This window comes from Urocampus carinirostris, chromosome 7 (genome assembly GCF_059441175.1).
Source record: "Urocampus carinirostris isolate Australia breed hairy pipefish chromosome 7, RoL_Ucar_1.0, whole genome shotgun sequence".
NCBI lineage: Eukaryota > Metazoa > Chordata > Actinopteri > Syngnathiformes > Syngnathidae > Urocampus > Urocampus carinirostris.
The window spans coordinates 23,787,071-23,804,834 of NC_142355.1; the positions used below are offsets into that span (position 1 = coordinate 23,787,071).

A 17,764-nucleotide genomic window follows, 5' to 3' on the forward strand; every position below is an offset into this window, starting at 1 on the left:
ATTTGCTTCGAAAGCCCTAAAAAGGGCTCGAATTAGACCATAAATAGTTGCAGTAACGCTGACTGACTCAAATTCAGAAGTCCATTGAATCACAGCAGCCTGTAAACATGAAGAGGCAACTGATCTTAAGCACTCCCATCCCTTGCACACATGACAAAGTAAAAGAGTGGAGACCAAGTACTGCTCTTACTCCATAAGAAAAATCATAAAACACAAATCCAACAAAAAGTATTGGCTGATTGAATAGTTTAGTGTGGCAGCAGGTGAGTAATTATCACGTCTAGTTTTCCTATTGAGACGAAAACTGTGAGGCTATATCGGGCTTTAATCAGTCCGAGAAACACCAGCCCAGTAATTTTCACGTACGCCTCCTTAGTTAATAACTAGTGTTGGCATGTAATATGACTCAATAACCAATGCTAAATATGGAGGCCAAGGTAATCAGATCAGCTCTGCGACTGGGATATATGAGTTCTCCAGTGCCTCGGATAAGTAACTGAGAGGTAAAGGGGTGACATGACCAAGTTGGGCTACTTCTTTAAAAATAAAAAAATCATAATATAAATCTAAACCATCACAAAAATTCTTAAATTATGTCGAACAAGTAGGGTTGTCTGACCAAGTGACAAAATATTGTTTTCTTTTCTTTTGTATCAAGATGATCACTGTGAAATCATATTTTGCTGTCATCGGTCCTATAACTATTGAGCATCCCAAGTGAAAAATGAATGTTACAGCCAGCAGGTGGACCCAGTCTGCTTTAGAGTGCCTCGTTGTTCCCAACAGGAAATGCCCTGTGACGACCTGAAAAAACATTAAGTCATCTGTATTTTTTTAAGGACTTTAACATTTCTCTTTTGTAATCAACCTTTCGAACCTGGAAATACTGCCAGATCTCAGCTGGATTTTTCTGCTTGAGTATACTAAGTTAGCGTAGTAAATGTGATGATGTCATCTCTCCACAGTCGAGGCAGACTGTGCTGACTGCAGCAGGAAGTATCGGGCAAGCCAGCGGGGATCTGCTCCGGCACATGGGGGAAGGGGAAACCGATGAGAAGTTTCAGGTTGGACCACACACACTCTTCGTTACTATCACGATGCCGATTAAAATGAAGCAGAAATTTGAAAATCCACTTGCAAGTGTTTTTTTCTCTTAAACCAGGGTTCGGGAACATTTTTGACTCAAAGAGCCTTAAAAGCCAAATATGTTGATTTTATTTTGGGAAAGAGCCACACCATTTATTTTGACAAAGTTCAACAAAACCATTAAACAAAAGCTTTTTCTTCAGCACATTTTCATTCACTCCGTGACAACTGATGATTTGATCAAATTTATGAAAAAAGAATAATTACAGAGCCTGTGTCCCCAATATCAACAAATATATCACTATAAACTTGTCTCCCTCCCTCAATTACCTAATATCCTTGAGGCTCTTTTTTTATGAATAAATTAATAGTTTAAAAACTTATAAAAATCCATATAAAGGATATCTTGGCTACCTATTGCCAAAATTGGGCCTGTTGGTGAGAAAGCCTGACTGTAAACTGTAGTTAAAAATGTGCCCTATATATATTGTACAGTACCACTAAATTCTTGGTGTTGCTTCACCTTCGTGAACAATCTGGAGAGATATAGGAAACCAATTTTGTCCCCGAGAATTGTTGGTTGACTTCTCTTGAATGTCACAATAAACCGCTGCAACAAAGTAGAAAGTATTTTTCATTCATTTAATAAATTTGATTGAACTCAAAATCAACCCGAAGGATGAAATGTAGTTATTATTTTGCTTAACCCCTTTACATATATCGATTTGAATTATTGGAAGCTTTGTCTTGAATGTCACAATAAGTAAGTATGAAATAGTTCCTAAAACTATACCTTCCTTTCATCATAGGACACCCTGATGAATTTGGCCAAGGCAGTGGCCAATGCAGCTGCTATGCTGGTTCTAAAGGCCAAAAATGTGGCCCAGGTGGCAGAGGACACCATATTGCAGAACCGCGTGATCGCCGCCGCCACTCAGTGTGCGCTTTCCACATCGCAGCTGGTTGCCTGCACCAAGGTAATAATGGGAAAGTTTTTGGGCTGCACAACCAAGTCCATGGAGGACAACCTTCTTCGTTATAATCCTTTTGATTTGTGAAGCTTATGAATGGCACTTTTTTCCTTAAAAGTATAAGATTATGATTTGGTGCACAGAAGACAGGCATCCAAGGGCAATCAAGCTTCTATTGTCAGTGGATCCTAGTTTAATATTGGGTATGAAAATACAGTCAATAAATAGTTGTAATACTGCATTACAAACCTTTTTAAACGGCTTCTCTTTTGCACACACACACTCCCTTTCTAATGGAGTATTTTTTTTAAGTTCACACAATGCTATTACACTCCAAAAAAGGAAAAAAGATTTCCATATTTGCCTATGTATTTAAGTATTTTTCCCTTATTTTCTACATATAAATACTGTAAAATAAGAAAGAATTCTTATAGTTAAATGATAAAAAATAGGTAAAACTAAAACTGTGGGAAAAAGTATTGGAGAAAAATCCCACCATTTTTTATTCAAAGTCTAAATTACTAAATATCTAAATTTACTTTACTTTGAGTTTAAGTTCAAATTCAATTGATTTACTTTTCGAGTTTGATATTTAGAAGAACCCCAATAATCATATATTTTAAAAAGTATTTTTAAGAAAAATGAATAACATTATCTGCCATATCCAATAATTTTACTCATTTTAGCTGTAATAATAACTACTAAAATAATAACAATATCAAAGAAAATAAAAATATAGCTGTGGTATCAATAGAATGGATAGTAGTAATCATAAAAATAATGATATAAATAGATTAATTTAATATATTGTCGCTGTCATGTGGAAAAAGTATGACTCCAAAATCAGTCACGTCTTTTATTTCAGGAAGAACACACTTTTTTCCCCCACAAATGACAACATGAAAGCAATATTAAATTTTTATTGACATATCTAGAAAACAGTTCAAAAATAAAAAAAAATCTCGATATTAACATGAAAATATATGGCAGGCCAATGAGGGAAGGATGTGATTTGAGCTCCCTCCTATATATTAACATGACTGAGGAAGTTTCCCGAAAAAAAAAAAAAAGCTAATTACGCTAATCCAGCAAAAACTGGATGATGCCTTTGATAACCACTTTCGAAAAGTTTTCTGATAGGAGAGGATTTATTATAGCCAATTTCTTTACATTACAAAATTGATTTAACAACAGCAACAATTTACTGATCCAATTCAAAATCGCTATCCAATCTAAAACCTATGCTTCAGAAAAAAGGCACAGGGCAAAAGTGGTCTTTATCATAAATTATAGTATATATTGTGTATTAGTCAATGTATCCTAAAGGGACTCCACAAATTTAAAGGAAAATGTACGATGTATAATGTTTACATTTTGACAAATAACAGGAGCCCTAAACTTGAACCATGAGGAACACCCATAATGAGATTTAACGCAACCAAGGCTGCCTTGAATTTAGGATTAAACTGATCGTGTGTCTCCTGCTAATACCAGAAAGCTAATAAAGCACTCTTTTTGTAGGTTGTGAGCCCAACCATCAGCTCCCCCGTGTGCCAAGAGCAGCTGGTGGAAGCCGGGAAGCTGGTAGACCGCTCGGTAGAGACGTGCGTGAAAGCCTGCCGCTCAGCCAGCGACCACGGCGAGCTTCTGAAGCAGGTTGGCGCTGCAGCCGGCGTGGTGAGCCAGGCCCTCGCCGACCTCCTTCACCACGTCCGCCACTACGCTAGCTGTGGTGAGCCAATCGGACGCTACGACCAGGCCACCGACACCATCATGAACGTCACAGAGAATATTTTCACTTCCATGGGAGATGCTGGTAGGTAGCCAGGATTTATTTCTATATGCTGTTTTCCGCTGTTAATGGGGACCAGGACCCCATGCAAAATGCGCACATCTGTGAAATAGCCTGCCTCATTATTTTTAACTCGTGCTCATGTCAGGTTAATTGGCCGGTCCAAAATGTCCCAAGGTGTGAATGAGCGAGTGAGTTGTCCGTCTCTGTGTGCCCTGCGACTGGCTGCCAACCAGTTCAGGGTGTCCCCTTCCCACTGCCCGGAGATAGCTCCAGCACCCCCGCGTCCCTACTAAGGATAAGCGGTGCAGACTATGGCTGGCTGGATGGATGGATGGATAGTGTTAGAAACTAGCATACTACAAGAGCATAAACATTGGCTTTTCATTTTCCCAAATCCACCTGTCCAACAATATAAATCAACAGTGATTTACTACAATCAAGCAGGCAGTGTTAAAACTCCAAGGCTGTACATGTTGGCTATAAAACATCTCACAATCTAGAATGAGCGAGGATAGTGATTTCCAAGCGGAGGTGGCTGTTAAGGCTTTTTTTAGCGCATGTGTGGGGTGATGCTGCATGCACACTCTAGCCACAACATTAGTTGCAATTCGATGAGATCCATAAAGGACTGTGTTATGCCCTTAAACCCTGTAAAGCCCAGTGTTGCCATATAGCAACGTAACTGATACCACCCCCCCAAATACCTCTCAATGTTTTCAATGGATCCTGTTGTACCTGCCCAGATTGTCATTGGACAGTGGTTGTGTTTATAAATCAAGCCCTCTGGCCCTAAAGTCATAAACCCTGCTAAACGTCTGAACCTCAAGACACCTTTGATTCATTGGATTAGATTTGTCATATTCAGGTAAGTGTAAATCCATACATATATATGTATTTATACATATATTTGTTATCATGACAATGTTTAGAGCTTGTACATATTTAGTTTCCAGTAAATACATTCACCCAATATTATTTTTGGCCGATCGTATCAATGTTGCCATGTGGCATGGTTGAGCTTTTGTGGTAGTCAAAATGTGTGAAGTAGAGAAGAGAATGACCAGACGAGTGGAATGCTTTTTAGATGCAATCTGAATAGTTCGGTGAGGAAGATATATGCAACTGTGGAGTGTGAAAATAGTATTGGTACATTAATATGTTAATTTATGCTTTACTGCTTCCGTTTCATAATGCCACCAACAGAGAGAGGTCATAAATTCAATGTGCACTAGTTAATTTCTGCCATCCAAGACGGTGACAGTCACTTTGAATTGGGAATAAACAGTAATGATAGTGATGACAATGCACTTTTGTAGTATTTCTCTAAATTTGTTGATTTTTAATATTTTTGACATGTGTCCTTATGTATTTTCATAGGCAAATTAATTGATTCTGTTCTGATTAGGTGAACAAAATAACAGAGGGAGGACGGCAATCCTGATGAGAGTGGGACACCATCAACGAAGCCATATGCACGACCCAACAAGTCATGTGGACACCCTGCTTTTAAAAGTCCACAAGGACCTAATTGCACATATCACACTAAAAACAAATAAAGGACACTGCAGGCATTATGATAAAGGGAACACCAGCCTGCAGTGTAGCAAATGCAATGTTCGCCTTTACTTCACAGAGGAAAATACCTGTTTTCAGAACTATTACTTAAAATACGTGAGGTAAAAGGAGCAGAGAGTTGGCCAAACTATGGCGGAACAAGGGGATTAAAAAGAAAAACAACCATGTTTTCACTTTTTTGATATATATTTTATGAATGCTGAATGATACAGTCATTTCAAAAAGATATGCTGTGTGGTTAATATTTAGGTTATACATTTTACTGTTATGGGGCCAAATAGGCAATTAACCCTGTAAATTATAACTTAGTGAGTATAGCTACAGAAATCCTGTTCACCTCAAAGCCCAATGGTGCCTTGTGGCAGCATTATTTTTAAACTTAACAAAACACAATTCCTTTGAGAACTCTTTTGTTTTATGCATGAGGGGTCTCCTACAAAAAGATTTGAAAGATTTTCTATACCTTGACCTTACAGGGTTAAACCAAGGGTCACCAAGATGAGAACTACTTCTTTAACACTTCTTTTTCTTCTTGTTAAACACACTTCATATTATTGAACTGAACTTTTGTTGTGTGAAGATACAAAGTACAGTAGCATATGTCTACTTGAGCAGTTGTTTGACCTAAGTTTGTGTTTTTCTTTGGAGTAAAACTCATTTTATATTGTTTAACAATTGATTTTTGTTGATGACAAAATACTTGAATTACAGTAGGCTATGTCTAGTTGACCAGCTGTCTCAGGTTGTGAGAGTTGAAATTAATTTATCAAACTCACTTTATATTGTTAACTGCTGATTGTTATGTCATTATATTGTTTATTTTTGGTTGCACTTTAAGTGTAGGATGAATCTGTTGCTAGTGAGGTGCAATAAATATTACAAGCTTCTATAACAAAACTCACGGTCTGTTCTCTTTTCAACTGACTCAAATACTGCTTAGAAAATCTTTAACATGCAACACCTTATTTCAAAGGTAACGGAAATAGTTCCTTTCCCTGAAAGGATACACAAAAGGGTTAAAATAAAACTAAAAACTCACTTTTTGTTTGGTGGGCCGTATGTGGCCTACAGGTCGCAGTTACTTTTACAATAAAGGAAATCAGTTACTAACTCAGTTACTTTTTGGAAGAAGTAGAGAGTAACTATAAATAATTACTCCTTTTTTAAAGTAACGTGCCCAACACTGGTTATTACTATACCGATTTGATATGCATTTTACAAATCTATCATGTTATTACTGTTATTATTATGTCATTACCAGGTTGTAATACAGAAACTGAGGTGAAATATTTAAATTTAAATTTAAAACTCCTTTTAAGAAACAATAAGAAAATGACATACTTGAGCCGTATGTAGCCTACAGGTCTTTGTTTGCCCACCCCTCAATGTTTTTTTTGAAAAAAAGTAAGGTTTTCAAAGCAACTCCCTTGAGTTTAATTCTTGGCATTTATCTTAACTATTACTAGTTCTCTTCAAGCTGCTTAAGACGTTTTTCCTAGTTTCTTGAATGGAATACATTCCACCCCACTCCTAAAAATATTATTTTTCATTTTGTAGTTCAGGTGAGAACTACTTTTTTTATTGATTAGCTTGAAAAGCGACCAGTCTTATACATATTTCTAAAACAACAACTTATTTTATTACTAGGTTGTTACTATGTTATTATTATATTAACAGGTTATAATATTAGAAGAAAGGTTATAATACGCTAAGTCAATGACTAAAACAGATATACGGGCATTTAGTGATTTACATAAAATAATAGGTTAATTAAAAATAAAATGGAAGAATTAATCTTGTTTTTAAAGACAATGATATTGTTAACAATTTCTCGGGCCAATTAATAATCATATATCCTAGAAAATAGCAATGATTGGTGAGCTGTTTTCAGAAGAAGTACGTGGGCTACACAGGCGTCCTTATCACAATGGTGTCCCATGCTACATGCATCTATTATAAAGATGTACGGATAATCAAGCATCATTTTATGTTTTTTTCAAAAATGAATGTCTAATATAGCTCAAAAGAGAAACCAATCCTGACTTTTTTCAACAGACTATGAAGACTAATTTTATTGCATGAAACCCAGAAAGCTGGTAAAAATGTCCATTTCCTGTGCAAATAGGTGAGATGGTGCGTCAGGCCCGGGTTCTAGCGCAAGCTACATCCGACCTGGTCAATGCGATGCGGTCCGACGCCGAGGCGGAAGTGGATGTGGACAACTCCAAAAAGCTGCTAGCCGCGGCTAAACTCCTGGCTGATGCCACAGCTAGGATGGTAGAGGCGGCTAAGGTACAATCTTGAATTAATTTAATATTCCTTGCCTACATTATTCCATTTTCATTTCAGGGCTAATTACACCAAGTGCAGCTCCAGTTATCAGCTAAAGCTATTGTAACACAATAACACTAATTTTCTTTTGTCTCTCTAATGAAGTAATGTACTGTAATGTGAGGTTGAATGCAGTGTTAAATATGGGTAAAATAATGTGGCTTTATTGCCTACATTAATTCACTTTATATTTTTTTGCATAGCTGCACGCAATTCGCTTGCCGTCATATGTTGAGTCTCCTTTTAAAAGGGTGCAGGATTTAATGGCTCCTAACAAGCCGTGTGGGCTGAGCTGTGATATTTTTAGTGAGACATCCGTGCAGGAGAAATTCTGCTCGTAGTTCATTTTTAATAACTACAAAGGATGAATAAAAAATCCTAGCTATAAGTGAAGCATCCAGCAATGCCTGTGTGATACTTACGACCATTCGACTTACGCTGTCAAAAACCAGAACAGGATCAGGACCCAAACGCGTGACGTTCTCGCACAAGCCTTTTATTTTATGGGAAATGGGGAGTCATGCATGTTAGACAGCGGTCTGGCGTGGAAAGACAGGAAGCTAGAGACCGACGAGATCGATTCCAATGGCCCGAGTTGATATCGGACAGATGGGGTCGATACCGGAAAGGACGGGACAGACAGGATAGATAATGAATCAGGATATCGAAAATAAACAGGACAACTAGACGGGAACAAAAAACAGAAAATAATAAACAGGTCGTTGGTGTCATGCTCTTTCCGGACATTTTCAACATCTTACCTAGTGTTTACTATTCTGTGTACAGTAATGCTAATTGTGATTCACCCTGGTCAATCCTGGAAGGAGGATTACCACATGTGAGGTCCTTTCTCAAGGTTTCTCTTTTTTCCTCACACTTTTTGAGTTGTTCCTTGCCCGCATGCTGGTTTAAGATCAGGTAATTGTGCAATGGTGTAATTGTAATCCTGTGCAGTCCTTTGCGACATTTTTGTGATTGAGGGCTATATACATAAATGTGACTTGACTTGACTTGAGGACAAAAATAGAGGGAAACAAAACTGGAAACTGACATTAAACAGGACAAATTAAATGGGAACAATACCAGACAGGAAATACCAACAGAAACAGGACCGAGTCGAAACCCACGTCTTGCGGGGCAGAAGTTTGTTGACGGGCTGACATAGGAAGCGTGACAGCACTGAGCTTAAAATAGACAGAAAGCCAATCTGTTAACGAGCCGCAGTTGGCGCCACACGGGCGGGGCCTATTGGGAGCCATGGTAGATACGGTAGATACTAACATTTTTTTCAGGATGATGAAAAATATCCGGACATTGCTGTAAGTTAGATTTTGTATTGTGTGCACCTTTTCCCGAGTACAGAACAGTATTGTCGTACTTCTTTCCGCCGCAACTAGCATGTGGCGCTGTAAGAGGTCACCCACTGTGTCTCCAGCGCGCTAAGAACTTTGATATTTTGATTGTTTAATATATCGTGCATCCATTCAATATGAAAGTCGCCTAACTCTTGAAGCCCAACTCCCAAAAGTAAGTTAAACTCAAATTTATTTATCTTTATAGAGCATATTATTTTATGAAATGTTTATTATTTAGTACAAAACAATACAGGTTACCTATGCAAGCCTTAAACATAATTATATAGATCTTAAACATACAAAATATAGCCCTTTAGCAACTTACGAACAAATTTAACTTTCGAACGATCGTCCGTAAGTAGGGAAGCCTTTGTATTTCTATACATACATGGAATTTAAGAGATCATTTAAATTTTTCAAAACTGAAGCTGAGTACTAAAAACTTCCTAACTTGTAAATTATGCCATTTAGTCAAGTGAGCCTGTTCTCTTAATTTGCTTTGAAACTGATTTTAAAGAAATGTATATTATTGACCCAAAAATTATCATACTAGTTATTTATATATAATAATTTAATATAAGTCATGTGAAAAAGGATTCGTCTACCAAATTTCTTTTTTTCAGGAGAAATGAAAAAACATTTAAATACCCCCTAATTTTTTTCCCAGAAACCCAACAATAAAAAAAAATATTGAAAGATTCAAAAATAAATTACTTTTTAAAAAATAATTTAATAACCCACTAAATTACAAATTTAAATAATGAGCAAAAAAAATCACATGACATGCAACATCCATTGCGGCCTGGTCATCCTGGAAGCGGCATTACCTCATATGTTGTCCCTTCTCAAGGTTTCTTCATTTTCCTCACGTTAAGGTTTTTGAGTTTTTCCTTTCCCTCATTTAAGTTTCAGATCAGGAGATGGTGTAATAATAATCTTTAGTTTGCGATAGTCTGTGGTCTGTGCAGCCAGTTGAGACTCCTTGTGATTATGGGCTATACAAATAAACATGACATGACTTGACTTGACATGATGATGGCAATATATGATACGTGTGTTTTTTGTGATTTTTCACTGATTGAAATGAAAAATAATCGTAATAGTCCTTAATCACTGAAAACATTTTATTTTTAAAATGTCACACAAAAAGGGGAAGAAAACATCTGATTTAAATGTTCTGTTTATCCATTCTAGCTTTTATAGACAATATCTAAGCTGCCATATGGTGAATTACATCTTAATTTCGTCGTACCTTAGGGGGCAGCGGCATATCCGGAGAATGAAGACCAGCAGCAGCGCCTCCGAGAAGCGGCCGAGGGTTTGCGTGTTGCCACTAACGCCGCTGCTCAGAATGCAATCAAGAAGAAACTCGTCAGCAGGTTAGAGGTGAGTCCACCGTGTCAGCGGGTTTGCATCTAATCATTGTCCCTGCCATATAAAAATCAACCTCAAGTAGACACAGGATCAAATTTACAACCCGTTTTCTATTTTTATTGGCCTTCCCGCCCCGATAGCGAGATAGAGAGCTCATTTGTGGTGTGAATAAGACCTGTGTTTAGCCGGCGGTATCAGATAAGCCCTAATGAGTTGAACTACTCAGCTCCAGTTATCAGACGTTGTACATCTCCGTAATAGCATAATGGTCACTTCCATCCCCGGGAGTTGTGTTAAAAGCAGCGGTGGGCCGTGAGGACCTGCAAGACCTTCTCTGCTTGCCTAAAACATATCTGAATCATGTGATGTTGATTATATTTTGTCCATCAATACTTGTTGATTCATGCGTGATGCTGTTTTTAGTGTGTTTTGCCATAAAATATAGGAAACATACATACATACATCCATCCACCCATCCATCCATTATCTGCACCGCTTATCCTGAGTAGGGTGCTGGAGCCCATCCCAGCTATCTTCGGGCAGTGGGTAGGGGACACCCTGAACTGGTTGCCAGCCAGTCGCAGGGCACACAGAGACAGACAACCCAGTCATTCACATCTAGGGACAATTTGGACCGGCCAGTTAACCTGACATGCATGTTTTTGGAATGTGGGAGGAAACCGGAGTGCCAGGAGGAAACCCACGCAAGCACGGGTTGAGCATGCAAACTCCACACAGGAAGGTTCAATCTCATGACCTCAGAACTGTGCCCCAAACGCACTAACCACTGCGCTGCCGTTCTTCCCTACAGGAAACATAGAAGACAGTAATTAGTAACAGTAGCTCAGGAGGTAGAGCGCTCGTCTTGGGATCAAGGGATCCCAGTTCGAATTCCGGCTCGTCCGTGATACATGTCGAAATGTCCTTGGGCTGAACCCCTAATACCCCTATAAGCAGGTTAGCGCCTTACATGGCTGCAAGGCCGCTATTGGGAAATGTGGAGCACATTGTAAAGCGCTATAGAAATGCAATTCATTTCATTTCATTCTCCCCTGCTTTAATATCTAAGCATTTAACCAATCACAATTCGGGAATACTTGTTGCTAAGCTCAGGAATTTTCCCATAGGCCCTCCCTCAATATTTCTCATGCAGTCGTCGTGCAGTATAGCATAGTTGTGATTCCGCTGTAGGTTTAGCCAATTAAATATCATATTGGTTCATTTTGCCCTGCATGAAGGCGTCACCGCTTTCACAAAATAAGAGTAATTCACCAAAAATATGGCTGAGGGAGGAAAATGAATTACTTTGCTTGCAGATTTACTGTCAAAGCCATTTTCAAGGCAGACCTTTCAAGAAAAGCAGACATTTTCAGCCCTGAAAACAATAAAAACGTATTCATGTGAAAAATACAACAGGACAAGCTCGACTTTCAGCATTAGCGTTGATGGCGATAAAAAATAAGGTTTTGATCGAACTGAAACACACTGACAATATTTAGGACAGAATAATCAACATTTCATTGAAAAAAGAAAAGAGTATAGATTTTGTATCCAAATAAAAATTATTTTGGGTAAGTAAAGTGTGGCTACATTTCTTAATATTATTGCAATTTTATAAGGTTATCATTGATGCTTTTTTTAATGCGTCACCGCTGCAGCTGCAATAAAGGTTTTATTGCCATTACATAGTTATTGAGGGTTGGATTGATTTAGACTAGTAATGACTTGAAAAGGGGGAAATAAATCAAAATTTAATTTAAAAAAGTAAAATATAAAAAGAGAAAAAAAGGGAAAATAGAAGAAAAAAGCTGGGGGAAAAAACGAAAAAGACATGTTTTTGGTGGTACCCTTAATCACTATATTACCAATAATAATGTCACATTATAGAATAGAATAGAATAGAATATGCCTCTATTGTCATTGTTACAACATGGGATATGCTGTGACAACGAAATTGGACGACTCCAGTTCCACATTTACAGTGAGGATAAGGAAAAAAAGAGACAAAGGAACAAAGAACTAACTGACTTTGTTGTCCTCCGGGGGGGCGGGGGGCGCAATGATGGGGGGGGGGGGGGGGGGGGGGGGGGTGAGGGTCAAACAGAGTTGCCGGATACAACCGAATGTTTGATCTTACATTACACATAGTCCAGTGTTTTTCCGAATTGCTCAGTCCACAATTGAATGGATTTGGGAGTACAGTCCATGAACATGCCCGATTAAAGTCGCCGTCGACGATAAAGCTCCGTTGGGGTGTGCAAGCTGCTGTTTGATGATAGCAGCGGGCAGGAGATTTAGCGCTATGCTAACGTTAGCATCCGGTGAAACTGTTAGCGGTGGAATGTATACAGCAAACACAAAGACCACAGTTAACTCTCCCGGTACATAGAAGGGTCTGCACGATACTGCTAGAAACTCCATATCGAGTGAGCAGTGTCAATGGTTCGGCTATTATTGTAGCGCGTAGTCTCCAACCCCTGTTTTTACCGGAGTCTTCGTCTCGTTCGAGCTGGTGATGTAATGCGGCGTCGGGAAAGCCAAGACTCCGTGATGGCAAAAAAAAAAACCCTCCAATTCCGGACGTTGTTGGTGGCGATCCGCAGCTCAATTCACTCATTGTGGACGATGGATCTGGCGTTGGTTGAACATGCTTGGGAGCGCTGGTCTGTGTGGTCGCCTTCTTAGCTTAGCCTAAGCTTAGCTCAGCCTTTGCTCCGTCGTTGTCATTGTCGGCAGGCGGGCGAATCTGGAGCCCGAGCTGCAGCGTATGCACAACGCGCCGCCATCTTGACTTAATTATGCACAAAATACAAATAATGATTTAATCAAAGATATTTATTCTGAGTTACAGTGGCATTTATTTTTTTCATTCTCCCACAAGAAGTTTCTTTGTTGTGTAATTCATTTAAACTTTCATTAACTATGCAAATTAATAGACACTTTATGCCACAACCAGAACAGAATCAGGACCCAAATGCGTAGCGTTAATCACAAGTTTACTGATAGAAAGAGGAAGGGCAGTGCCCGCGATCTGTTGCTCGCTGAACGCAGGAAGCAAGCCGCTCACACAATCGGATCGTGATCCGAATACGGAAGTGGATCTTCCGGAGCGGGGATGGTGGTGTCAAGGACGGAAAAAAACGGTCGATACGTGGTCCGGATCAAAAACAGGTCATAAGCCGGGACTGGAGAGCAAACGTGATCGGGGTCAAAAAAAGGACGAAGCTGGAGACAAACGGGGAGATCAGGAACGTACGGGTGGAAAAACGGGTTCAAAAAGCGGGACTGACAGGAGTCAGAGTCAAAATGCTTGCCTTGTAGAAACAGAGGTTCGCTGACGGACTGACAACAGTAGAGTGAAAGGACTGGGCTTAAAAAGGACAGGGAACCAATCAGATAGCACCCAGCAGTTGGCGCCAAACGAGCGTGCATAGGTAATCCAAATCAGTCATCATGACACTTTAAGCAAAAACACACAACAAAATGTGAATTTCAAATCTTGACTATGTAGTGCAACAACACAGGAAACATAAATAAAAATTATACAAAAGTCAATTCCATTGAAGTTGGGAAAAAGTTTAAAATGTCAGTAAAATTAGAATAGAATGACTTGCAAACCTTTTCTAACCCATATTTAAATGAATACACCACAAAGACAAGATTATCCATGTTCAAACTCATAAACTTTATTTCCATAAGCAAATAATGATAAACTTAGAATTTTATAATTGCAACAAGTGCCAAAGTAGTTGGGAAAGGGGCTTCTTCACCATTGTGTTACATCACCTTTCCTTTTAATAACACTCAATAAACGTTTAGGAAGTGAGGAGACTAGTTGTTGAATCGTTGATAGTGGAATCCTTTCCCATTCTTGCTTTATGTACAGCTTCAGCTGTTCAACAGTCCGGGGTCTCCTTTGTCTTATTCTGCGCTTTATAATGCGCCACACATTTTCAATGGGAGACAGGTCAGGACTGCAGGCAGGCCAGTCAAGCACCCGCACCCTCTTACTACGAAGCCACGCTGTCGTGAGACGTGCAGTGTGTGGCTTGGCATTATCCTGCTGGAAGAAGCAAGGGCGCCCATGGTAAAGATTCTGTTTGGATGGCAACATACTTTGTTCCAAAACCTGAATGTACTTTTCTGCATTAATGGTGCCTTCACAGATGTGCAGGTTACCCATTCCTTGGCCACTCATGCACCCCCATACCATCACAGATGCTGGCTTTTGCACTTTGCGTGCATAACAGTCTGGGTGGTTCTGTTCTTCTTTGGACCGGAGGACACGACGTCCACAATTTCCAAACACAATTTGGAAAACTGACTCATCAGACCACAGAACACTTTTCCACTTTGTATCAGTCCATTTTAGATGGGCTCGGGCCCAGAGAACCCTGCGGCGTTTCTGGATGTTGTTGATGAATGGCTTACGCTTTGCAACATAAAGTTTTAACCCACACTTACGGATATAGCGTCGAACTGTATTGACTGACAGTGGTTTTCCAAAGTGTTCCTGAGCCCATGTGGTGATGTCCTTTACACATTGATGTCGGTTCTTAATGCAGTACCGCTTGAGGGCTCGGAGGTCACGGGCATTCAATAATGGTTTACGGCCATGCCGTTTACGCACAGTGATTTCTCCAGATTCCCTGAACCTTTTCACAATATTATGGACTGTAGATGATGATATCCCTAAATTCCTTGCAATTGTACTTTGAGGAATGTTGTTTTTAAACTGTTCAACAATTTGCTCACGCAGTTGTTCACAAAGAGGTGAACCTCGCCCCATCCTTGCATGTGAATGACTTAGCTTGTTCGGGTCTCCCTTTTTTATACCCAGTAACAACTCTCACCTGTTGCTAATTCATCTGTTCACCTGCAAATAGTTGGTTGATTTCCATTCATCCACTTTCTGAGTAGTTATTGACACCTGTCCCAACTATTTTGGCACGTGTTGCTGTCATCAAATTACAGAGTTGATGATTTTCTCCCAAAACAATAAAGTTTATGAGTGAAGACAATAAATATGTTGTCTTTGCTGTGCATTCATTTAAATATGGGTTGAAAAGAATTTGCAATTTACTTGGATCAATTTTTATTTGCAATTAACACACTTTCCCAACTTCATTGGAATTGAGTTTTGTAAACCAATTATACTCAATAAATTTAAAGTCAATGACACAGATTCTCAGGAAAAAAATGTGTATTTCACTCATTCAAACTGGAGCCAAAGCGTATACGTAAACTGCACGGTCCACCACTGGTTTAAAGCCACCGTGCATATATAAAGCTCTCCTTCATATCACCTCACTGTTGGATGTAATTTTCATGTCATCAATTCAGAGAAGCTGACAACTAATTATTGCGAGCCATATGAAGTACCGCCGGTACATGTTTTTATTTGAAAGGACAGCCATGGAAAGCACAACTTAAAGGCAGAGCTCATTATCTTGGGAGAAAAAAATTGCTTTTGCATGTTATGTTTTTTTTTTTTTTACTTGAGCTGCTCTTCATTATAATTTGGTAGGGTTGCAGAAAAATGTAACCAATAGTACTGTACAGCAGAACCCTGGAATACGGCAACTACGCCTAAACGACGTTTTCCATTTATGGTGTTGTGGGATAAGATCATTTGCCGCTCCTATTTACAGAATTATCCCTACGTGGTCAAAATGGATCAACTCAGACTTTTGGTGATGGTTACATCTCTAAGATGCTTGTCTACTATTGGCTGACATCAAATGAAATAGTGCTCTGCTGTTGGTTTGCGCCAACGCATCATGAACATGCTCATATGCTATTGGCTGAACTGCCTCAAAATCCTATGTGCTCCATAAACACAGTAGAATACTGTATTTTTTGGTACTGTATTCACTATAAGTCCAGAGTTGCAGTTAAGCGAAATTGAGAAGGAAAAACAGCATAACCATGGACATTAAGCTTTCAATTATCAACAAATGTGAAGAAGGAACGTAAATGGCTAAAAGACATTATCAACGGACAAACAGGAGAATGATCAAGGAAAGGAGGAATTTAAACCAAAATTCTAAGAGTTTGACAATCCTTGTAAGTGGGAGTTGTAAAATTATCTTCAATTTTAGTCCGTCATATCAATCTCCTTCAGAACGTCTGCATCTACCTGCTACACTACTCAACCAGGTCAAGTCGCGCCAAAAAGAAATATAATTTTGTTATTTAATCATTTACAGTTATATAACGCGGAAGCAAATTCACTCACAATACACTCATTATATATTATTTTGTTATTTTAATGCTTTAATCAGGGGTACCGGGAGTTGGGAACACATTAAGCACACTTTACCATAGGTTTTAATCCCCGACTTTACAACAATTTCACTTTGTGATTCCTACCTAAGAATGTATTAATTTCGTATCCCGGGGTCTACTTTTTGTGTTGAAATTGGAATTCTCCCATGTCTGCAAGATGTTTTTGGGTTAGGTTTAATATCCAAACCACAAGCGATTTTCCGATTGCATTCATTTTTGATTAACCCGAGTAATCTTTGTGTGATTTGTGCAGATAGCTGCTAAGCAAGCAGCAGCGGCTTCTACTCAAACAATTGCAGCTGCACAGAATGCCGCAGCTTCCAACAAAAACACTGTTTCGCATCAACAGCTTGTTCACAGCTGCAAGGTAGGATCATAAAGCTGTGCGGAAATCCCTGTCAGGTGTGGCATATGTAATTCATACCATATAAACTTTTTTCGAAAAAATGTTTTTATTCCATGATTAATTTTTAGATCACAGTTCCTCACTAACTGCTACTGTTAGCAGTATTGCCTAATTCCAGTAACACAAATATTATTTTGCAACAATAGATTTGTAACAATCGTATCAGTGGCTAGCAGTTGCTTTTGCGATGTTAGTATTAGCAGCTGACGCGCACAATGCTTACAGCTTAAACAACATTGACTAGCGGCAAAAATATTTAACAATATTCGTGAAATTCAGACCAGCAGAACTGCTAAACAAACTAAAACAATCCTTTACACAATTCAAAGATCTTTTTTGGGGGGATCACAGTCCATCAGGTCACATCAGAAAAATGACTAAACCTACCTCCTTTGTAGAATTATCCACTAACAGTAGTAGTGCTACCTCTCAATGCTAGCAAAATAAATGGACTAGTGGCTAGATGCCACATTTGTAACATTAAAATTGGGCTAGCAGCTTTAGGTGATGATGCCGTAACAAGTTAACGGCCACAATGCTAGCTGATATTGCGAGCAACTCCAGCTTTGAAGCGATAGCAGAT

At 39.0% G+C, this 17,764-nt stretch overlaps 1 protein-coding gene across 1 annotated transcript in view; it reads left to right on the forward strand.

Annotated features, from left to right (window-relative positions):
- The window catches only part of tln2b (talin 2b), a 204,872-nt gene that overhangs the window by 116,937 nt on the left and 70,171 nt on the right, over positions 1–17,764 (forward strand). Inside the window, exons 17-22 of the mRNA XM_088340223.1 lie at positions 966–1,064; positions 1,896–2,063; positions 3,579–3,873; positions 7,553–7,719; positions 10,371–10,499; positions 17,029–17,142. Of these exons, the coding sequence (XP_088196349.1) occupies positions 966–1,064; positions 1,896–2,063; positions 3,579–3,873; positions 7,553–7,719; positions 10,371–10,499; positions 17,029–17,142 (972 nt within the window). The remainder of the gene's footprint in view (positions 1–965; positions 1,065–1,895; positions 2,064–3,578; positions 3,874–7,552; positions 7,720–10,370; positions 10,500–17,028; positions 17,143–17,764) is intronic.